General features: G+C 35.9%; 1 protein-coding gene across 1 annotated transcript in view; it reads right to left on the bottom strand.

Moving 5' to 3' along the window:
• LOC107038581 (probable G-protein coupled receptor CG31760) overlaps positions 1 to 25,508 on the bottom strand; it is a 105,147-nt gene that overhangs the window by 8,134 nt on the left and 71,505 nt on the right. Inside the window, exons 6-8 of the mRNA XM_015257803.1 lie at positions 8,261 to 8,329; positions 6,848 to 6,957; positions 912 to 1,126 (exon numbers count right to left, since the gene is read on the bottom strand). Of these exons, the coding sequence (XP_015113289.1) occupies positions 912 to 1,126; positions 6,848 to 6,957; positions 8,261 to 8,329 (394 nt within the window). The remainder of the gene's footprint in view (positions 1 to 911; positions 1,127 to 6,847; positions 6,958 to 8,260; positions 8,330 to 25,508) is intronic.

Genomic DNA, 25,508 nt, shown 5'->3' with positions numbered 1-25,508 from the left:
CTCATTGTTTTGGTATTTTTGTGAACACATAAACTCAGAAAAAAAATTGCCAATATTTGAAAGATATTTGGGGATAAGTAATTTTTCTTCAATCGGTTAATTCTCACTGGCGTCTTAACTCACGGTAGAAAAATCTCGTGCTTTAAAGAATTATTATACTCAAGAACTTTTTTAGTGCACTTCCAATGTTTCGATGTTCCAATGTAGCGCGGAACTATAGTCATAAAGAAAAATTTATTCCAGTTCCATGAAGCAAAACCATTCACTGTTAAGAATTTTCGTCTGAATTTTCCGTGCCAAATTCCGGAAATTTTTATCGTGTTCAAGTTCCACTGAAATTTCAAGAAATCTTGTCATTGAAAAATCAAATTCCATTGATTTTCGGTTAAAATTATCTGGAAATCAATAAAATACTTGATTTTTCCGTACAATTATTCTGTGAAAATTCAGAAAGATCAGGAAAATTCAGGAAACAATTGAAAATTCATGTGATTTTGTTTCTGAATATTCATGTTCCACTGAAAATTCAATCTAGTCGTGAAATGTCCATCTTACTCCCACTGAAAACTCATGAATTTCCGTGAATTCTACTTTAATCTTGAAATTTCATAACCATTTTTCCCTAAATCCGGTTCAATGTCACTCTCATGACATTTACTATAATATCTTTCATGAAATTTCAAAAAAATTTCTAACAGTGTTCTGAGATTTAAGCCATTGAAAATCATTTTTTTTCTCAAGTAAATATGGCCCACATATTCGGAAATTTTTCTCCCAGTGTGGCTGTCCAAAAAAGTCAAACTTCAAAATTATTGGGGATTTCCGATAGATTCGCTGCAAGAGAACGAAGGCGTCAATTTTTTTCTTTCATTATAACTGGAATTATTTGCATGTCAATGAATGAAACTTACGTGTTGTAAAGCTGTGATCCCACCAGTTAGTTTGACACAGATAAGCTTTGAGATCATCGGCAGTACGTCCGACGATAACAACCGGCGGCGCCACAACCGTACGAATTCCAAGAAATACACTGAATATCGTGACTATTATTCCAAGGCGTTTCAGCAGGTTCATGTCCGTTATCTTCACTGCCTTCGCTGACCTCACACGAAATATAACAGATATTCTGTGAAATTGAAGACATTCAGTTTTAGTAAGAATCATAGAGGCGAATTAACTTGGATCATGGTTCAAGTATCCATTTACGTTATTAGTGACACGTAAAATTCATCGATCGTTTGTCATTTTCGTTATGAGACGGTTATTCCGAACACAATTATTTTATCGGTAATTCAGTTTGTGCGAGCTAATTGATGGCCAACTGCCTCTGGGCAAAATCGGCGGAGCCACTAACTCTGTAAACTTTGCGGGAAATTGAATTTCCGGTATTAATATATTCATGACGCAATTTTCGTTAACTTTTGGTTAATTGTACATGTGCTTGAATTTTTGATGATATGATATGCCTGATAATGGGATAATCATCAAACTTTACACAAATTTGTCAATGTCTATTTGCATGGGTATGTCTATTTGGATGTATGTGGGTAATATTCGTACACACACACATAGAAAAACCTAAACGCTGTTTACTATTTTGTGTAAATTACGAATATTTATTCCGCATTTTACGTTTGCTTATCCTCAATTAATGACGAAGATAAAAAAGTTATTTTAAGCGTAACATACACTGTTTTTTTTTCACAAATTCCGGATAAGTAAATCGTAAAATACGTTTCTATTAAGATCGTATTTTACGATTTCTTAAGCGTGAAATACGCTTAGTGAAACGTAAAAGACGCTTTGCTTGGGCGTAATTTACGGTTTTATTCTGACCATAAAATACGCCTTTTCGAAGCCTAAATTCCAATTTTCATAACGGAAAAAAAAACACTAGACATCATATTAGGGTCAAACTTATGTTACGTTTAGGAGACCTCAAATTACGCTTAGCAAAATGTAAGTTACGTTTAGTTTTTTCTGTGTGCACTGTTGAAAACTTTTGGCTGACATTTACTGAAATAAATAATTTCCAGGAATGATGCATACATAGCCATCAGACACACCACACCCTGACGCACTTTAATATTTTTTCCAGCAAAATGGAACTAAAAAACTGAGAAGTCTACATCTAAGAAATTTTAGCGTTAAATCATATTTCCAACATTTGAGATAACCCACTACGATCACCCAACGGAAGTAAGTTAAGTACGAATATCCGTTGGTCTCTGCTGGGAAATCTCCTCCAGAGACTTCGGATATCACGAAAAAGTCTCCTGCGAGAGAAAAGAGAAGGAATAAAAAAACGAGAAGGATTGCCTCCTGCACCATCGATCTATGTCGACGATGGAAATGCACCAACTGACCTTGCCTCCGCGATTTTCAACTCTACCAGCTTCACCCTAATATATCTATAATCACGGTTTTCTGAAATTTCCACTGGTTTGTACTACTGGTGGTTACTAAGCCAGAACCCTCGTATGCAAGCCGCAATTTCAAACCGTAAATGGATTTTTCATGTTCCAATGGGGATTGATTTTCAGCTTGGTAATTACACAGCTGACACTACGTATTTACCTCGTGTATTTCCATGCGCTTGAACTGACATTTGATCGAAAGTGTAACAGCGACACCGGAAATTCAACTCCATTTCTATTTAACTGAAGTTTGCTTTTATTTATTGAATGGCCTATTTCACAGTTGCTGAATTTCCAGTGAATTACTTGAAATTAATTAAGAATTTGAATGGTATAGTCAGCCTGAGGTGCCACCAAAGGTACTACCAAAGTTTTCCACCAAGTATAAAGTTGGACTGTGTCAGAAGTATGTCGAGTTTGGCTTCAAACTTTGGATGGACTCGGGTAAATGAGTGCGACTGAATGCTGCCCATGACAAATACCTTTTTACAAGTTCACAGATTGATATTCTCAAGTTGCCCAATTTTTCATGATGACGTATATTTAAGATATATCCCAAGACAATACTACCCGAACGTTAGTCACTATGGATTTCCGGAAAAAATTCTAAATCACTTAATTTTCTTGTATTCTCATAAGTTATTGAGTTGTTCGATCCTCATGTGTTGTTGATGAAGGCAACAATAACTGTTTCAATCAAATAATAAATTTTTTGTTAATTAATTGTTTGAATAAACGCTCTCATTGCGTTTGGATTCTAGATAAAATTTTAATGTTTTCCGACAAACGGGCGAATAAAAACCTCTTGTTCACGATTATGTTTATTCACAGAAACAATAAGAATCATTTAATATTATCATTATAATTATTAGACACTGATTTATTCATTAATTTTTTTTATTCAAGTATAAATATTTTTTCTTGAGAATTAAGATAAAATAGTATATTTCGTTACGAGTGCGGAAAAGTGTTTTTTGGCTCGTGGGAGATTTATAGCACGAGCCGAAGGCGAACACTTTTCTCACGAGTATCAAACGATATTTTTCATCACAATGTTTTGAAAAGGGACGTTTTAGGCACGCGAAGCAATTCTATTTTAAGTTATTTTTATAACAATTATTCAATTGAATTGAGAGATGACGGTTACTCCATCAGAGAAATGACGCATTCGTATCAAATAAAACTCTTCCAACGATAGTTTCGATTACAACTTTTTAACTTTTTACTAGCTAATAAAGTGTTTATTGGGTGCAAATAAAAGTTTTATTATATTCCTTTCACATAAACCCATTTATTTGGTTCAAATAAACCATTTCTAGGTATTATATTCCACCACGCGTAAAAAATTTATTCAATTACCCGGATTTTGATGGGATATTCTCATGAAAGAATTTTCCAATAAATATACTAATATGTTTTATTATATTTGGTTCAAATAAAAGAGTTCTAGCTATTATTACATTCTACCACGCATAAAAAATTTATTCAATTACCCGGATTTTGATGGGATATTCTCATGAAAGAATTTTCCACTAAATATACTAATATGTTTTTGCCATGAAAGCCCATGAAACCTGAAATGTGTATCAATTTTTGCATTTCAGAGTATTGCAGGCGCCACTTTCTTCTTTATGACGACGCATGAAAACCCTAAGATGCCCGACATTTACGCTGCCGCACAACTTTTCTCCCTTCCTTCTAGCCTCGTAAATTCTCTAAATTTACCGTAAAGTCCTCTCATTCCGGGGAAAAACATTTCTCTACTGAATGGCGATTTTTCTTTTCATTCTGCTCGAAGATGATGAACGTCTTAATCCTGGAGGCATCTACTTTATGCATAGCAACCAGCAACGGCAACCATTCGAATCGAATTGATTCAGTTCGGTTTCATTTTTCTCAGTATTTCGTTTTCGCAAAAATGTCAATGTGTGATGAGTCCTTTGTCGACGTTGGTCACCCGATAGAAAAGGGGATTCTGGAACGGACAGGTTGAAGAACGAATAGAATGGGCGCGGTTACTTTCTTCTCTCGACAAGAAAGATGACGGAATATGCAGAGAAAAAATATTGAATTTTTTACTGTGCTGTTGAAAAATTACTCTTGAATATTGTAAGCAAAAAAATTGGAATTTTTTACGATGACTAATTATACATTGATGGAAAAGATGGAAGGATTTAGTTGCTGTTAACGGGGCTTATTAACTATTAATGGAATTTGTCAACTATCAACGAATGGTGTTAATAGTTAAAAAGTCTCGTTAACAGCAACTAAATCCTTCTATCGGTGCATGAAACTAGTTTTCTCATAAAAAAAGGGAATGGCGCCAAATTTATCAGTTTTCCTTTGACTTTTTCACCAACGGCTAACAACTTCTACAGTTCGTTTGCAGAAAATTGCGGTAGAAAAGGGAAAATGTATCCTTTGCCTCACGTTTTTTGTGTAACTACACACAAAACTGATGCACTTTGGGCATATTTCAACAATTAATTTGAGGAATATTCAATGGAATTGTCATTTTTAGAACCATTCAACAATAAAAATCTTTAAAAATTGTGAATATTCAGACAACTATTGTTTTCCTTTCTTGATACTTGAAATTTTTGTTGAATATCATGGCTAATTCTTAATCATTAGGATTATAATTTATTCATTCTAACAAAATTAATAATGAAATAATACAATTGTTTTGCCTAGACATCAAAAGTCTCGAAGAATATAACCGAGTAGACTTAGTAAGAAATATTGAGCCCCTTGTTCTATAAAATTTGCCTTTTGGCTATCAAATTTTTCATCTGAGAATCTGGACGGTAAAAGGAACTTAAGTTTTCAGAGGATACATGAATTTTTTAGTAGAGTCGGAAAGATTCGTAGTCACCACAATTCCGGAGAGTGAAATTTTTTTATGAACTTTTTGCCGATTTTACGGCAGTCTTGTCTCATACATATATGAGAGACTAGACGCTGCTAAATTTCAGCCTTTTAGAACACGGATGAAGTCATTGGTTTTTTTATTTCAGCGTTGCCTTGCTCGGAATACATGACCACTACCTTTTACCTTAGCTAAAATAATCCGGCTCACTCTTCCTTATTGCTTTGTGTCAGCGCTTCTTTCGTGCACATTTAGGAGATGATTTCGGAAATCATGGGTTGCAATACAAAAAGGTATTTTTATCTTTCACAGCAAAACAAATTATTTTGATCAATTTTTTTAGAATCTAAGGCATGGATAAGATAATTATAAACTATTCTATTTTCCGAGTGAACTATTTCATTTTACTGCATGATGATACCTCGAATAAAGAAAGGGGAATTGAGCACCAAAATTGTTTTGAAGATATTTTCTTAGCAACAAGGGACTTTTTGAGTCGATTAAAATTTACCAGTTCATTTTTGCTGCAGTCAGGTTCTTCAGACGTATTTGCCAAATTTTACGACAAGCTCGTTTGAAAAATGCTTTGAGAGTTATCTGCATCATTGTCATATTTTCTCCGCTTAAAATTTTTTATATAATACTCTTTTCTTAACTTGAACCGAAAACAAAATGCTGGCTAAGGAAGAGCTACGTTACATTGTTAAAAAATTTTGGCTGAAATTTCTCGTACACGTCTTGCAAATTTTTATCACGTCATAGTTTCACAAAAAATTTCACAACATTTGGTTATTGACGATTCGGAATTGTACGGGAAAGCCAATGGAAAGTGTAAATGTCGTTTAAATTATTCCATGAAAATTGATAAACATCAGGAAAATTCGGGTGAATATATCTTTGAATTTTCAATTAACGATTCAGCGTAATTAGCCACTGAATTTTCCTGCTTCAACTGACAATTCAAGTTCGCTGAGGAATTTTTGTCTTCTTGCTGCTCAAAAACTTGAAATTTCATTCAATTTTCAGTGAAATCTGAAATTTAATAATTTTTTCTACTTCGAATCAAAGTCAATGCCATTTCTTAAAAATTACTACTGAACTGTCCACGAAATTTAATTTTCTTAACAGCGTATAAACGTGTAAATTTTTTCCGCGATTATGCAATTTATTATAAAATGATTCAACATGTTCAAATATTGAAAATTAATGGAAGACTCATTGTAACTTGCGGGGTGAAAAAAATTAGTGCCTCAAGTTTTTCACTTGAAGTGAAAACTTCTCTCATCACCAAATTCCGAGTGAAATTCATTGTAATTCAAAAAGTTTCGGGTTGAACATCGTAAGAATGAGATGTCGCAACACAGAAAACCACAGATTTAGAATTAAAAGTCTATCGATAGCCACTTCATTTATAAAGAGTATACGGCGACATGAGTGCTGAATGCAAAAGGGAATCATAAAATTTTCACGATATTGAAGTTTTTATTCACGGTGTGGCAAGGAAAATATCCCCGAAACCAGTGGCTCAATGGCCAATTCATTAAAATTCTGAGTCACTTACCTCCACGTTTTCAGCATCAGTGCACCGTAAGTGAGGGAAAAACCGATTTCCCGGAGCCAGACGCGTACAGTACAGGTGACTACATTTGGTCTCGGGTACATAACGATCGTCTGAAATCATTTTCCACAATTCATGAAAATTCCTCCACGACAAAATTTGCGGAAATTTCTGCTTCAAGTGGTTTACTCGATTTAAGTCAACATTATTTGAATGAAATGACCTTATCCAAACAGCTCGTGCTGAAGTTTGGATGCCGGAGTGAATGAATTATTTGCTCCATATAATTGAAATATTTTCATTCAAATCGATAAACAAATTTCATAACAGAGATGGAAATCAACCTTATGATTCTTCAATAATAAAAGAATTTCCGAATTACATTGATTAAGATTTAAATATACTAATCAAAATTAAAAAATACTAAAATAATTGATAATCTAAACTTCCGATTGATGATGAATTATTTAATAATATGGAACAGTAAATTTTTTATCAAGTAAATAATACTAAATTCCTTATGGGGGATTTTCGATTATCCCAATAATCGTCAATTTTCCCAACTAAATTACTGATTAATACATAATTCAGAATTTAAATATCTAAATTGATGATAACTTTAATAACTGAAATTTAAGAGTGATATTAACGAATTGACTACTCAATAATTTAACGGTAATTATAATTTATGGATATGGCAATCCCTGTTTCACGGATATAAATTCCTTTGATTCAAATCCATTATTTCTACCAGAGAATAAATTCATTACATTCGAATTGACTTTCGTAACGAAACCATACAACAATCGTTGCGGATAAAGCAAACCAAACCCGATGGGACGAGTGAACTTAGAAACTGGATATTTAGTTTACATAAACTGACCAGCGCCGAAGCTTTTACTGCGAAGCGAGAAAATGCCGTAGGGCACCTGGAAGGTAATCGACTGTATCAGTGTTCGCGTCCGGGGCAATAACGTTACTCGGATACGGAAACTGTACTTGGTGATTCCAGGAATATACGTCCTCGGGTATATGAAACATTAACAGTGTGTACCATCATGAGCTCTGGTTTTCGCTCTGGTCATCCAATTGGCAGGGAAAAGCACTGGCCATGCTCAAAGGCAAACCTGGACATCTCGAATTCGGAAATTTACAACCCTGATGCTGTTGATTTTATCTCAACATGTTAATGTTCCGTGCTGTTCTCGTAATATGTTCTCTCAAATAGAGATGTTAAAATAGAGATGTTAAATTTTGTATAAAGAGGATGTTTTTGGTGGGACGTGACAAGAGGAATTTCACATTCTTCAGACAGGACTACTAGAATTCCGGAATTTTTTACGTGCTGCCCCCTCAAAAGACTCGAAATAAATAAATACAAATCATGAATGCTTTTTTATTTTGATGAATGCTCACCGTGCAGTAGATGAAGAATGCGCCTAGTAGTATCACTCGTAGTAGCACCGGACTGGCGGCTTTGACTACCTGTAAAGTAAACTTTTGTGAAAATCGATAGAAAAGTGGGAAAAAATTCTAATATCTGAAACATATTTACTTGAGACAAGTAATGTTTCTTCAGTCGATTATCTCCCCGGTACCTCTACTCCCGTGGCCCGAGAAAGGCCTCATGCTTTAAATTATTCAATCAAGTATGATTTTGTTGCAAATGGACTCACTCAAATCGCGGAGAAGCATCGTCAATCTTCAATTATTTAGTGTTTTGATGATATTTTTTTTATGCACTTCCAACGTTTACTATTGGGGGACGATTGATGAAATAATTAAAAAATTGCAATTCTTTAAAATTCCAAGCCTTTTCTATAAATTTATAAACAATCAATTTTCCACCATTAAAGTCACTTGTTCGGAATCGTAACACTTGACTCCTATTCAGAATTTTACCAGAAACCGATTTCATGTCTAAAAAAATGAGGTTTCCGAAAGTTCAAACAATTTCACTTATTCATTATAAACAACGAATGTATCAAAAAATAATAATTCTGTGCAAAATGTAGTTTGAATGACGCTGAATATTCACGATATTTTTAAAATTAGTCGAATCTATAGTGTGGTCTGTACCAAACTGTAAAAAATACTTGGATATCTTTAAAAAATCTCTAAATCCACATCTGATCCGTCCACAGCTGTGAAACGTACTCAGATATGTTCGACACCAGAAGAATTCTCAATGCAAAAATGCTCTTTCCCGTTGACAATTGATGACAAATTACCTGAGTCAACTCATTGTAATTCCTTATCAATAACAGTACCCCATGAATATTGAAAAATGTCAGCTCGAAACACGGCGCATAGCCAGCAGGTTTGTGACCTTTACCGGCGACTCCAACCCTGCAGCTTGATTCCAGGAAATCGCCAGTATTGAGCAGTCGGAACTGGTTGCATTTTCCTCGTCTGGGGCTCTGAATAATTCAAGGGTGCGCGTGGACATCATGCCAACCAAGCAGGTATATAGATCCATCTATAGCCATTGGTGCTAGTGACCCTAGCCGGGTTTACTCACATTAAGAATTCGTTCGGAGATGCCCTCTAGTCTCCCCTATCGAGCGTAAACCTGACCTCTTCAAATACACCTGCGCATTCTTTCAAATTTCGCGATTTTTCCTGGCTTGCATGTCACTTTACCACCGAACTACGTGGCAATATACATTATTACCATAAAACCAGCCGACTATGATAAGTAGTAGAACTTTTTATATCCGCCATTTAGTCACTTTGTGCTAGTATGCAGGCTGAAGTATGAGGGGAATAACTCTCTAACAAAGTCATGAACTTTAGTACTGAGACATATTTCAAATTTTGCAGACGCTGAAAAATTCATGAGCCCCCATAATTCACGGTACGTTTAATTTCCGGTCAGGGGGCTTGCTGTACATATCTGCATAATTCTCGTATTGGATTTTATGCTCAAAGATTAAACTATACAGTGAACCATCTTTACGCAAACTTTTGACGAGATATATTCGTGCAATTAATTATCTCCTCTTATAGAAGGATTCATGAATTGTTAAAGGGCCATCTTTCTCACTAATAAAGAGTCCTGTTGAATGTGAACTACAAGGAAAGAAATGTGTAAGGAAAAATGTCCCGAAGATAAGGGTAAAAATCAATGAACAAAATGTTATCGTGTAGCAGAATGGAAATTTAATGAATATTTCTATTTTTTGTATGTGAATTTTTAGGGCATTGTTCAAAAAACAATAAAATTTCATGAAGAGCTCAGTAGTAATTACCAGGAAAATAATGTTGACTTCGATTTATGGAGGGGAAAACCATGGAATTTCAAATTTCACTGATCATTTTCCTCACTCAAATTCCAGCCGATATAATTACACCATTCAAAGTTATTTTCTAGAGCTTACACGGTAATTAAGTGATAATTTTTTTTATGTTGCTGGTATATTTAAAACAAATACGGATAAAACTCAAAACTTCCATCTCTCAACTGCCAATTTGGTCTTACGGTGCAATTCTCTTGGCCGAAATTTGGAAGAGAAAATTATCTCCCAAATACCGCTCCAGGTTCAAAATTAATAGAGTATTTCCCTCAAGAAAATGCCTCATTTCGGTGGCTTTCCTGCATACAAATGAACTCGTCAAGCGTTTCAGAAAAATCTCTTTCCATGATTTTTGTTCAATAAATGATAATTTCTTTGGCTTATCGATCAGTTTATAGTCTAAATTTAAATAGTACCAACGTGTCGACCAAGACTCCGAGTCCTCCTTAAGGTAATTTTATATAAATCTGTTGGAATGAACAATGATCCATATTAGTTTATGATAATTGAAAAAAAAATTCTTTGAAGTGACTATAACTTTTAAAAAATCTCCACAAACCATTACAGTAGTTGTATAGATGTGAGTTGATAACGTGTTTATAGTGATGTTTGCATAATGTGTTTAGAGCAGTGTTTTGAGAAAAATACTGGAAAAACATTTTCCGGGTTTCTTCAACCTGGAGAACTCGACTCCTTCATTTATTTGCAGTTACTTATCGAGAATACCCGTTAGTCAGTTCCCCTGGTAGAAGGATCCATTAATTGTTGATGAGGTTTGCCATAATTAAAAATGCCACTGTTCAACAATTCTGAATTTACGTTATAAAACGTTTCTTCCTCTCATAATAATGGTGTTTCGTATAACAATAATGGACAGCGAATTGACTATTAAAAAATGATTGGTTCTGTGGAAACTTGATTTCTTGAAATAATGGAAGTTGATTGATGAACTAAGCAAATTAAGACTTCTTAAGGCGTTAATATCCACCGGAATACGTGTCTCGACTTTTCGCTTTCAATTATCCCCCCGAAGAACAGCGATCGGGCCGAGAGCGTGCTTTTATGATTCATTAATATGAATGAAATATGGGTACTGCTAAAATCAGGTCGGGAAAGATGAAGGAAATAGGCGGAAGGGTAACAGCTTACGGAAGGGGTAGAACATCAGATGTTAATCAAAAGCAGAAATTCCAAGATGTGGAAAATGGAAAATTATTTTCAAGGATATGTCATTGATTTTCAGGAACACGTCATTGATTTCCTGGGAGATATTCCAAATTTTTGAACAGTGAGATGAGAATTCCTCAATCCATTTGAATTTTTAATTCATTGACAAATCAAGAACATATTTACCGGAATTTTGTTGATTTCTACTAATTATCAGAGAATAAATTTATAGTTCTCATTGATTTTTCCATTAAATTTTGAATTTCCAATGACGAAATTCAAAATTCACCAATAATTGTGGATAAATTCCTGAAAATCAGCAACATTTTCTTAACAATCAGTGACATGTCCCTGAAAATACAAAAATGTCTCCCTATTTACAAAAATATAAGTTATTCGACTGCCGATTGATGGTGGAGTGCCTCGCGTTCTCGAAATTCAAGCAAAATTCTTGGATCATTCTCGAAGCGGAAGCAGATCTATTGAGAATGATAAATTCTGTCGCTTTTCGGATGAACAATTAGTCCCCCAGAAGACGTCCCAAGCACTCTCCTTAATACCCATTGGATTCCCTTCGAGCTGAACGATCCCTTGGCTGGCATTCCGAGCGAAATATTCTGAATACTGTCCATTGCATTCGATGGCAGTCTACTATATCTTGAAATGAAATACCTGGGCATTGAAATTGTTTCATGCGGACCTGACTGTATTCCGAATGCTTCCCACGTTCCACATGACGGGACATTTTTCATCTCGTGTCAAAGTCGGAAAAGTAGAATAGACACGAGAATAGAGCTATGAAACACCAGAGAATACATGCCGCTCCAACAAAGCATCATTTATTAGCAAAAGACGGTGGTGGATGGTAATTGTCGGGTGTTGTGTAGCATCCCGGAGAGGGTTTGTGCACGGAGGGGAAAAAAAATATTAGCCAGCAGCACTGACGGCTTTAAGCTCGCGGCATGATTTATTGTTGGAGCGGTAAAGGTAGTTGTGTTTAATGTGTCGCGAGATGTATTTGCTGTGGTTTCTGTTTACGCTTTCCCCCACGGCACGAGAATGGAAGTGATGTTTCCGGGTAATGGCAGGCCTCGATGGAATCCTCAGTAGCGATATCATAATGCATTAACCCAGGAGTATTGGCTTGTATGTGACCGAAGTATTTGGAATGGCTGTTCAGTGGACAATGGACATGTACGTGGACACTTGTTGGACATAAGTCCGTCGGTGCCAGGCATCCGATGACGTGGCTCACTGAATGTCATGCTGATCGAAGTGGATCGAGTGTCAACAGCGGTGTTTACGTGATAGGAATGGTCTATCGTGTATTCTTGGAGATGGTGGGGATTTTCAAGCGATTCCGTTGGAATATTTACTGAGGGGAGAGTCACTTATGGGTGACTTATCGCAGACACAGTCGGATATTTTATGTCCTTGAGTTCTTAACATTTATCCCGGGTGTAATTTTCCAGTCACCCAGTTGAACCGCTTACTACCTGAGCTTCCTACCACCCCTCGTCTTTTGTGATATCAACTCGTGACATTTTAATGAAATGTCAAGCGTAAATTTTAATCGTATGAAAATTGAATGAACAAATTGTTAGTTCGGAGTAAGTGGGGATGATTTTTACTCTCATTTTGAGAGTTATATCCAACTCAGGAATTTCATCAGAGGCATGAGAACCATGATCAAGGCTGAAAAACAACTCAAAATTAAGTAATCGTAAAACGAAATTGCGTAAATTAATTTCAATGGGTTAAATCTCAGAATGTGTGCGCTTTGCGGAACGCGAATAAATTTTCATTTATCATTTATTCTCATTTATTCCGCGTTACATCATGAATATATTACACATCGAAACATTGAAAGTGCATAAAAAAAATCAAATAAATATTTGAAAATTCACGATTCTTCTATGCGATTTGAGTGAGTTCATTTGCTACAAAATCATACTTGAGTACAAGAATATTTCAAAGTATGAGATCTTTCTCGGGGCGGCGCCAAAGGAATCGTAACCTTCCCAAGGGAAAAAATGCGAAAGAGATTGTGAACGGGATTGTGAATTTGAAATAAATCCAGGATTTCATAAAGTATTACACGAATGAACGTAAGTAATTACTGCATTCCGAGGAATTTGTGTGTCACAGAAGTCATTAATTTAAAATATAGAATTTCCACCACATGAAATATTTTCTATTGAATTCCATTTCGTCTTACGATTACATTGCGAATGATGAAATTTTCCGTGATTATCGAGCTGGTTTTTTCCCCACTTTTTCCTTTGCGTATTGCGCCGAAAGGTTATTAAACTAATGAAATGGGTTTCCATGCTGTTTCTCCTGATACTCCTGATACTCCTCTCCGCTCCAGATCCACTCAGGCAAATTAGTGGTAACTGGATTGACAATTCGAACTGTCTTTCCAATTTTTTAGGAGAAGTCATAAAACTTGATGGAGAAAATTGTTAGCTTCAGTCGTTTTGATTGAACCCAGAGCGATATCCGTTGCTGGATTAACAAGGTCCCTCAATGCGGTACTTTAGTAGGGCAGCGTCGAGCTCAGATGTCCTCATCAATTCTATTATGAGAGAGAAGAAAGCAGGGATTCTGGGGTAGTTTGCTTGCCAAGTTGTTAAACTGTTCATGCCCAACACCATTGTAGGATAAAATTGCCGATAATTGTTCCTCCATTGGACGAGTTTCGTAGGAATGAATGTGCAAATACACCGTCGTAACGGAATTAAAAATATGGGAAACATGGTGAATTGAACTCTCGAGGATCTCCTTTGTCACCGCTTGAATGCAGTTAATTACATTCGCCAAACCATCCAGGTCGTAAGCAAGACCAAGTCTGTGAGATTAATTATAACTACATACTAATGAATTCAATTAGTTGATCATGTTGATATATATATTCGACCAACATCTGGTATTCCATTCATTGTAGAGAAAGTTTGCTTTCTCGTTCAACTGGACAGCGAGTGTAAGGCAAGTTTGATGCATCCAGCTGGACTTGGGCCAAGTAATTACACAAAATTATTGTGTATTGGAAAATGTCTACAGTTACTCCGCTGCTGCGAGTGCTTCTCAAATGTCAATTTATAGAATAGACTTTGTGCACAGATATCTGATGAGATTCAATTCCACGAAACAGTGACGCAAAAAACGCGATGGCTAATTTACTTTCTGTTTAAAGGGTGAGTGAGGGGTGAATTTTTTATTCATTTTTTCGAAGCTTTGCATGAATCCCATTACAGCGTGGTAAAATACCCCTGAGAAGCGTTTTTATTGCTTCCATATGCGAGTTTTTTAATCGTTTAAATTTAAGTTTTGCATTTTTTGTGCTATATTGACCCGTTATGATTCAAAACGACTTGTGTTTACACTGTTGAAAATTTTCGTCTGAATTTTCTGTGCCGAATTCTGGAAATTTTTATCGTGTTCAGTTTCCACTGAAATTTAGGAGATGTTGCCATTGAGAAATTAAATATTCCTTTGATTTTCTGCTAGAATGATCGGAAAATCAACTAAATACTTGAAATACAGTTAAATTATTCCGTGAAAATTGAAAAAAATCAGGAAAATTTAGGGAAAAATTTGAAAATTCAATGAAGTTGTGAAATTTCCATCTCACTCCCACTGAATCTCATGAATTTCTTTGAATTCTATTTAAAACTTGAAATTTCATAACCATTTTCCCCCTAAATCCGATTCAATGTCACTCTTGAGAATTACTATCATATTTTCCATGAAATTTCAAAAAATTTCTAACAGTCTGTGTCCGTACGTATGCGTATATGTACCACCGTTTTTCTTCAATTGCTCGCTAATGCATCTATCGATTGAATCATTTTTTCTCAAATGTAGGTTTTATTGAGCTATCTTATCCTTAAAAATTCAACACAATTGATTGAAGCATTAAGCATTATAATTAAATTCCGCAAAATAATATGAAATTTTAAAAGCATTCGGAAGCATATTGCCAATGTATTATCAAAAATAGCCATGTTATGATGAAGACACAAGCATTTTCCCACTTGTTTGACAATGCATGAGATTAAATCATTTATTTTCAATTTAAACTCTTGGAGTAATAAAAAATCTTTAGGAGTATGAAAGTTGAGCAATTCCCATCGGTGTGCGAAACTGAGTCAGATTATCTGGATGAGAAACTTGAAGAAAATTTAATAAATTTCAGGCGGGTATTCAAAACCGAGGTTACATTGTTAGGGAAAAATTGCAATTTCATAGGAAATTGTCTAAAAATTCAATGAATTTGCAAATTTTTGAGGAGCAGGAAGACGATAATCCCCCAATTTATTCGAATTTTCAATCAAAACATATTTTAAGTGTCGAATAACACAGAATTTCTATAAATTTTCAGAGAATAATTGAATTGAAATTCGCAGTTTCTATTGATTTGTTGCACTGAATTATGATTTTTAACGACGAAATTGCTTAAAATCTGAGTGGAACTGTCACTTGACAAAAATTGTCAAGAAGTATACCGGAGATTCCAGCTAAAATTTTCTAACAATGCATGAATGACTCGTTAAACCCGAATGACCCCTTTCTCACCTCCATTTCAGAATGAATCAACGGTAGAATCGATTAACACTGCCGACCATATATTGATCGCGATGAGGACCCTCATCATCCGGCTTTATTCCTAACTAATAACTTCTCCGGCAAACCAGGCTCTCGACCCAATCTGCCAGCGACTTCCGGTTAACATTCAATTCCTTCCCTAAATTCTCATCTCTTCTCACCTTCGATTCAGCGGAACTAGGAGTGCCTCGCACTTGGGAATACGGGACTTTGAACTGATCGCCACTCCGTGGTCCGCCCCTTGATGCAGCGGTGAGCGCTGAGAGAGGTATCGTAACCCGCCTCCCTTTCTCGCGAAAGTGTTTGCTGACGTAAAGTGAAGCAGCGGAAATGTATCGATTCAGTGCACTACTCCACTAGTTACTATTATGATTCTTTTACAACAATATCCCGAGGGGAAATTCTAATCAGGCTAGCATAAGAGACTTATATGCAAAAACGGATTTTTAACAGTTTCGGATAAAAAATGTAACGCTTGTTTGGATCCATACACTGTTAAAAATTACTCCTGAAATTTCAAGTAAAAAATCGGGAACTTTTTAACAATCACTCATTCACACGAAATTTTCATGTATTTTTTATTGAAAAATCAGTTGAATTCTGGAGTATTCAATGGAATTGCAATTTTCAAGTCTGCATAATAATGAAAATTATTAAATAATTTGAAAACTTTAGATGTCATTGAAATATCAGTGATAATCTACCATAAAAAACCCTATTATCTTGAATTTCCAACCTGAATGAGAGATTCCATGAACGATTTAAACTTGAATTGAATTCAAATTCACGACATTTAGAATTTAAGTGCAGCTATTGCTTAATTTTCAAAAAATTTCCAACAGTGTATCTGATCAAAATGATAGGATCCGATCTTTCTGATACAGATCCCGTCGAGATTTAACTGATCAGAATGGAGAATGCAAAAAATGGCTCGACATGTCACTTATCCGTCATGTGACATGTCAGTAATCGTCATGAGATGGACGGGAATATGAAAAATTCTTCACCAATAATTTTTTTTTAGAAAAATTCATGTGCTAGCACCAGAAAAATTATCATTCAACACCGGAGAATTTTACTGATGCTACAGAATAATTTTTCAAAGTGTGCTTAGCACATGAATTTTCCGAGAAAATTTTTCTCCGTATTGTGATATGACATTATGATGAATTTACTCTCTCACCATCACATTACTTCCAATTAATAGTAACATAATTTGGAATTCGAGATATCCCCCCGGTTTCACTATCGCAATTCGTTGAGTGGATTGTCAAACGCATACAATCAGTACTAATTGAATTGAGTTGACTAATTGAAAATACTGATCATTGCAATGCCAAATAAAATTGGAATGCCAAAATTCATGACTGTCAGTTTGCATCTAGTTAGTTGATTCAGAACAGCAAAGCAAAGTACGACTGAAATGGCAATATGAAAAAATTGATGTCACATAACCGTTACATGACGGCTATTTTTTTCTGACCTGAAAGATTCTAAAACGTGACGTCATTTCCCTGGAGTATCGTAAATTCTTCTCATATCACATTATGACCCATTGACTATGTGATCGTCACATTGCATCTAACGAGCGGTAATGTAACTTCGCAGTAAAAAAATGGGTGTTATACCGTGGTTTTATCATTAGGACTGTTCGTTTCGGGCACTTGTGGCGCTGTAGGGCAATTACAAGAGTCAAGAAGGATAACTAGGCCAGGTGATCTGTGATTGTGATTGTCCTGCTTGCCTGCCTGTCATTTTTTGATCCGTGTGATTATTCAGAGCAATGACAAGGCTGCACGGAGAAAATTATTTGGTGAATTTTACCAACTAGTTGTTGAAATTTACCAAATAATTTTCTCCGTGTGAGATGATCAAGAGAAATAACCTGGGGGCTATAATGTTTGGCCATTGGGGTCCTTTGACCCTTTCGGCGTTTGTTTTCTTGTGACTTTTGTCACAAAAATATTACAGCCTTGTATTACGCCAATGAAGGACGCTAACTAGGTTTCTGACGTATGGAAAAGCTCGAAAACTTCCATGTAATTTACCTATTTAATGACAGAAACCATATAATTTACCTGAGGTAATTTAGTTGCCCAACCCTGATGAGATCTAAAAGTGATGTAGAACAGCTGAGAGAATGAAGTTATTCCATTCATCACCACGCCGTTACCTTTTACGATGATGCAAAGAGCAAATAGCATCATTATATAATTCAAAACATTGCCCTTAATACCATTACATGGTACTTGACCCTTTATATAATCATCCTGTTTTCAAAATGATATGACACTAGTGAAAGCTAATGCTCTGACATTAAATCTAAAAAAAAAATTGCGAGTTAATTCGATTTTCCTTTGAGTTCCGAGAGGGATGAAAAGAAAGCTTAATCGTTTTAATGAAATGCAATTTCCACGGGAATTAAATTTCACTCGAGTCTGAAGGAACCTGGTTAAAGCCCTCTTCGCCAATTATGAAGCATATTAATTATTTTTCCAAGCGTCTAAAACGAGGACATTTACGAATTTTCAAAGAATGACAGAGTGTTCTTACTGACAGACGGCATGACTATTTGTTCACGTGATCAAATTGGTTTTTCGTCAGGGTTGGTATGTTCACCTCGTGCCGAAATATACTTTTATGTTACTAGGCCCGATAAAACGCGAATCTAACCTCGCATACAACAGTTTATCGAACGGCCCATACAGTATTTCCTGCCGAATGTAATTATCAGTCGCTGCGGCATTTTTTCTCTCTAAATTCTAAATTCATTCTTTTAATTATTAATGATCTGAGTACTTCACGAGTTCAACACGTCTTCCGTACCTGTATATACGAACAAATTTCATTAAAAAAAGCTAGTGAATTCGCTAGAAAATTCAAGTGGATTTTGATTGAACTTCCTATTAGTTTTTGGCGGAGTCTATCAATCCTCCGAATGGAACTCTCACTTCAGCACACAACGCCTGCATAAACACGATTGCTGTAACTAGAAAGTCAGCTGTTGTAAACGAAAAGTAAATCTCCTAAACGAATAGTCTGGCACTTGCGACTACCGCAGTCTGGGGATAAAGCCATCAGGGTTAGAAGAAGAAACAAATAGTCACTTTTGCGAAAACTGCCACTTTATGCACAACAATTTGTAAACAAAAAAGGACTATTCAAGCAGGTGTTTAAAAAAATAGTTTTTGTATATTTCGTCTGTATTTATTATCTACATTTCGTTCACTTGTAAACGGAAAAGGGCACAGTCCGGCATTTGTTGACCGCAACATCGCTGACACAAAATAATAGTTCAGACACACGTGTGACGGGGTTTTTCAGCTCATGGGATTGGCAGCCCGAGGCGAAGCCGAGGGCGCAACCTACTTCACACTCGTGAAAAACCCATCGCACTCGTATCGAAATATACTATACTTCACTTTAACTGTATTGTTTTCTCCAACCAACCCTCTAGAGTTCGATTGAATAATAAAAACAAATATGAAATAACTAATATCTGGAGAAAAAAGAATACAGGCGAAAGGAATGTTATCGACACATGGCGTACGTGCACTGTGTGAATTGTACAAAAACAATTTTTGATTTGAAAATGGTAAACGACCCTCCAGAGGATTGAGATAAAAACGGTACGCCGAGTGTCACCAGAAAAATAACGAGTTTGCAAGGGAAAAAATACGTGTGTGGTCCCAGTACCTTGATACTGTATTTTTATATTATTCAAATCGCAAGAGGTCAACACCATCAGGCCAAAAGTTTTTCTCCATCTGCCCTGGAGTGATAGACGACGAAACATTTTCTTTTTTTCTTCTATACAGTTTTCATGGAGCATAATAATGGATGGTGCTGGCTAAACTCTTCCAAGATTTTTTGCGGACGCTGGGAAAAAAAATTGTCATGAAAATAAAATTCTGACCAGTATAGTAAACTCACTGTACTCGTGACTGAGAGGAAAATAGAGGAAAATAATATTACTATTGTGAAAGCGTTGGCTAAACTTTTATTCCATCGGCATAATATTTTCTTTTATATTCAAGTATGATTTAAGATGTCCCTGTTCTTCCTATTTAAACGAATCAATTCAGAAAATTATTGATTTATCATTTTCTAACCGCATTAAAATTCTGCTGCAAGTGTACTTCCTTAGGTAATGTTTTCTCATTTCTCTGGAGAAATTTTATAGGCCCGGTGGCACCAGCTTCACTTAGCTAAATCGTCAGTTAACGGCCTGTTAGTCCATAAGGTTCGCATGGGGCCAAATTTATCCTAGGGTTGAAATAGCTAACAGGGCTTGGTGCAACCGGCCCCTAGGATATAATTCACCTCAAGGATAAATTTCATCCAAGAGTTTGTTTGCTTAACAGAGCTTGATGCAGCCGGGTCATAGTACTAAAATATGTTCTGATTTCTGTAAAAAAGGCAGGTCACAAATTACATTATTGCGAAAAAAAAATTACAAAATTACGCCTGGCTCCTTGAGGTAAAATTTAATTTCAATTACATGAAGGTATTGAAAATTAAATGCAAAACGCATGATGAGGTATTAATATCAGCACTTAGTGTTACCCGGAAGTCACAAGAATACACAAAAACGAATATTCAATTTGAATATTTATGGCCCTCTAAGTAGAATGGAATTAATTTTCACTGACAATCCAATATTACTTGGATTTTCAATAAAAATACCAATATTGATTCATTAATTTCATTGATTCAAATAAGTCCTCATGTCTGTTAATTTTTCGCGACTAATTGAATTGTGAAATTTCTGACGAAATTCCTTGAAATGTCAGTGAAACTGCCACTTTTGATGATAATTTTCAAAACGTGTACGGAAAAATTCAGTGAAAAATATTCAGCCGTGCATTCTATTGAATCCAGTGAGCAAGATAATACCAATATGCAAGTATATGAAGTAAATGATGCAGGTGAATTCGACTTATCAGTGGAATATGGGTAGACGGATAACTCCATCGATCATGAGTGTCCAAGCGGGCGATTGTGAATAATTCTCCACGTGAATTATGAGCAGCGACTTCAGGATACTGGCATTTCTCTGCGCCCGTACCCAGTTAACTTTGCTCGCTTTTGATTCATGGATGATTAGTCACGAATTCGTTCGAAAAAGTACAATCACGATTAATGGTTTTTGTGATAAAGTATTAAACCCACTGAATCAATGAATTTCCATCAAACCCGTTGCAAATTCAGCGAAATTTCTTCATTACGTATGTGCAAGGGTGACGTAGACTATTTGTCAGGTGAAATGGTTTTTAATATGGAAAGAATTCCATTCTTCACCCCGACATCTACTGATTTCTCAGGAGAAATCTCGATCTATTGCAGTATAAAAGAAACATTTTCGTGACTACATGAATATTTCAAGCGCGAGATAAGAGTTATTCCCATTATAAGGTTTTACAACGCAGGCAATTTCATAAAGGATGGAGGCTTGAGCAGAAGAACCTCCAGAGTCGACATTAATTATCACGACACCGCATGATGTAAAAAGTTTTCACTTCTAGTGGCGTTGTGAACATAATTCGCGTAATACAGAATCGCTATCACGAGTCAATCCTAATTGCATATAAAAATAATGAAAAAATGCACTAACGCTATGATGAAAATGGCTTCTTCCCTGGATTATGCATGCGAGGGAGTGAAAGAACTTATTCCATTTAGTAATGAGCCTCTGGGTGTTGTACACTGCGAGAAAAACGACCTGAGATCACAAAAAAAATTTCTCGATTTGAGAAAATAGAATGTGTATTCATGGGATCAATTCATAATAGAATTCAGATCGTGAATCGGCGCTCTTCGGAATAAAGCGGTACAAATTTTTTATACGGGATGAGATATAATGCCCATGAAATGACCATGAATGTCTGAAATAAGGTGATGAGGTTATTTTTGCGCTTTGAATTCAGTGCGGTTTTCAGAGGAAGCGACGGTTATATTTCAGGAATGTTTGGAGGTGTTCCTTTGCCTGAACTCTGCATTCCTTCAATAGTTGTTGATTCATGATTCACTGGGTGGAAACTTTTAGTATTTCGAAAGTATTTCAGAAGTATTTCTGAAGGATTTCAGATCGGGACTGGACTTCAGTAAAAAAAAAATGCTGAGAACGGTAACTATTGCACTCATTCTCAGTGAAATTTTGCTGGAATGCAGCACTTTTGTCTCTTCATTTCAGAGACAAAAGTGCTGCGGTTGACATCCGAGAAAATAAAATATTCAGTGAGATTCAAAATTCTTCAATTTTTTCGAGAAAATAAAACATCCGATGGAATTGGAAGTTCTACGACTCCTTCGCCCCTGAATTCAATCCAATGTCTCTCTCCGGAGAATTACTTCCCAACATTCCACGAAATTCAATTTTTTTGTCTCACAGTGAGGATGTGACTCCATCGTTGGCGCAGGCGGTTGGGTCTCCAGTGGACATAGTAATAAAAAAATGGGGAAATAAGTATTCCGTTGAAATGGAGAAACCATTAAAAATCATTCCAAATTGATCGTCATTTAGTAATGGCTCTGCAGACTCGCTGATAAAAAGTATAATACAATTAATTGGAAATTCAATATTTTAAAAGACAGGAAAACCGAGCTTTAATACGACCTGCTCCCCGACCAGACAATTCTATACAGATAAATCCTCGGAGATTTATGTTCTAGGCGTCACCGTAAAGGGTGCGGACTGTCCCAGCAGGTGGAATGAAAAAAATTAGATTTTTACAAGATAAGCCGAATCCAATGTTTCCAATTTCTAGAAAAAGCAAGAGAGAGTTATAGGTATATTTCACCGTCATAAGCTCCGGTTTTTCATCTAATATCCACGAGTGTTAGACCGTCCCATGTTCCCTGCAATGAATATATGATGCCGCGATAAATACACGGAGAAAAAAGTTGGAGAAAAATTCCAAAACAAGTCAAGTAATGGTGGAGCGGAATCCATTTCTAGGTCTTTTTCATCATCATTATGGAGGCAAAAAGTGTGAGAGGAATAGTGAATTTTTCTCCTCCCACTCGGGAAAATTTATTAAACGCAAATAAACGAAAATTTTCCATGAATAAATGGTTTTTTTTTATTGAATTGCAATTGCAATTGCTCTACGATTACCTTTTGTACACTGTTAAAAAATTTTATCTGAACTTTCCAGTACCCTTTTTGGAAATTTTTGTCGATTTTAATTATCATTGAAATTTTAAGGAATTTCGTCATTGAAAATTCAGAATTTTGTGGAAAAATGGAAGAGATCTGTAAATTTCAGTTCCATTTTTCCCTGAAATTAAATAGAAAACCAGAAAATGCCGGTAAATATATTCTTGAATTTTCAGGATAGTGACACTGAATGCGATTTAGGGGGAAAACTCACGAAATTCCAGATTTCACTGAAAATATTATTTTTCTAACAATGTATATTGAAATTTGCCGCGATTTTCAAGACAAAGTTTATCCAACTTTTGTCTCCTTCAGCGAGGGAATAATTTTGGGATGATTTCCGAGTCGAAGACAGCTCATTACTCGAATGTAAAAAAATATATATCTGCGGCATGTACAATTTACATTAATTGATCCTCATTTATTGATGACTCTACAGAGTCTCTGGCAAAAAGCCTAATGCAGTCAATTATCCATTTAATAGTTCAGAAGCACAGGAGAACCGAGCTTTAATAAGACTTCCTCCCCCACCAACCAATTCCACACACATAAATCCTCGGAGATTTATCGTTCTGGTCTTCACGACAGAGGGTGCCGACTGTCCCACAGAAAGAATGAAAAAAATTCGGGATTTTTACAGGGTAAGCCGAATCCAATGTTTCAAATTTCTAGAAAAAGCGAGAGAGAATAATAGATTTATTTCACCGTCATAAGCTCCAGTTTTTTATCTATTCGCGAGCTGTTGGGCCGCCCAATGTTCCCCGGAACGAATATATCATGTCACCGTAAATATATGTACGAAAATCTCCTCTGCATTAAATCTTTCACGAGGGAATTATTTTGTTACAATTTTCAAGTCGAAAGCAGCTCATTACTCGGTATTTCTGTGAAAAAAAAATCTGCGGAATCTACCATTTACATAATTTCATGAGCACAATATTTCATGCGGATACACTGCAAAAAACAGGCGTCCCCCTACAACCAATTACCGCGAAAAAAACTCGCGGGAGCAGCTTACTCCTGAAAAAACACCGAGTATAGTGTTTCAATACAAGTCGAGTCTCCTAACAACCTGGAGCCACTTGATATCGGCTAATGGAGAGCCTAAAAATGGAAGAAAAGTGATGAATGCTGTGCCTGAGGGTAAAAATATTCAATTCTGAATGAAGGGAATTAATCTGGAAAGTGGTTTGGGTCGTGAAGTAATGAGTGGAGAAGGTACATCGTTATTTCTCGACACGCGATGTGCTCCGCAAGAATGAGTAAAACGCAGAGATCAAGGACTAGCATTTATTCTATCGTCCAACAGAGAATACACAGAATGTATAAAACCGAGAGGTGATTAATTCGGTGAAATGCAAGCATTTCAAAGTTGGAAAAACAATATCAACTTTCGTAATTCAATGAGACCCTGCGCGAAAAATTCCCGGATTTTTTAATCAGTTTATTTGGTTTTCAATTCAATTTCGGTCAATAGAACGCAGAATTCGATATTTTCAGGCAGCCTTTTACCGGATACCCTCGCTTGGCTTCAAATATCTGACGTAATGTAGGGCTTCATTTGTCATCAATCATTTTATTGACTTCCGGATCATTTGACCAGAAAATCAATGAAATATTTGATTTTTCAATGACAAGATTTCCGGAAATTTCAGAAGAACTTAAACACGATAAAAATTTCCGGTATTTGGCACGATAAATTGACACGAAAATTTTTAACAGCGTACGTTGTCACAAAATAGTTACTGCAACTTGAAAATTAGTATATTTATTTTTCTTGCTCCTCATTAAAAAAAATGTTTCTCTTAATGAAGTGTCCGATTCACCACGTTCACTAGGCGTTAATTTTCCTCGGAATTTTCTCTTCGCTTACATTGCTTTTTGACATTTATGAATTTATTATCGAATTGCTCCGTTAGCATATTTGACCTCTTATCATTTGTATAATCTACTTGAGAGATCGCAAACGCTCTAGAGCCTACTCTGCATAAGTCGATTCTACCGTCATCTATTTAGCGTACCACATGAGCCTTGGAACATATTTCAACAGAAATAAGCAGATAGATCATGCGAGATCGTTGGTTTATTGATGAGCTTCTGAGACAATGAATTTAGCAGGGTAATACGACAAGGAGTTTCACTTGATTGCCCTTCAACTACTCAGAAATCTGATATTATACGAGCTGTGCAGTGGATTGATAAGATCTGTAGAGGCTTCAAGGAGATAAGCCCTTCGGTCCCAGTAACTTTTATCCGTGTACCTAGTTACTAATGGGTAATGAAGTTCGAGACACTTTCAATGTAATCCACCTACCTCGGGTTTTCAATTGAAAACCCGAGTTGAAAACCCGAGTTTGTAGCAAAGATGTCAGACAAGATATGAATGTTTTTTTGGGCTCAAACGAAAGAGCGGGTCGAGAAATGGCGTGCTAGG

Source organism: Diachasma alloeum, unplaced genomic scaffold, assembly GCF_001412515.2.
Source record: "Diachasma alloeum isolate Michigan unplaced genomic scaffold, Dall2.0 Dall_scaffold_00176, whole genome shotgun sequence".
Classification (NCBI taxonomy): domain Eukaryota; kingdom Metazoa; phylum Arthropoda; class Insecta; order Hymenoptera; family Braconidae; genus Diachasma; species Diachasma alloeum.
Note: the sequence above shows the minus strand (reverse complement) of the source record. Positions and strands in the feature narration are given on the sequence as shown.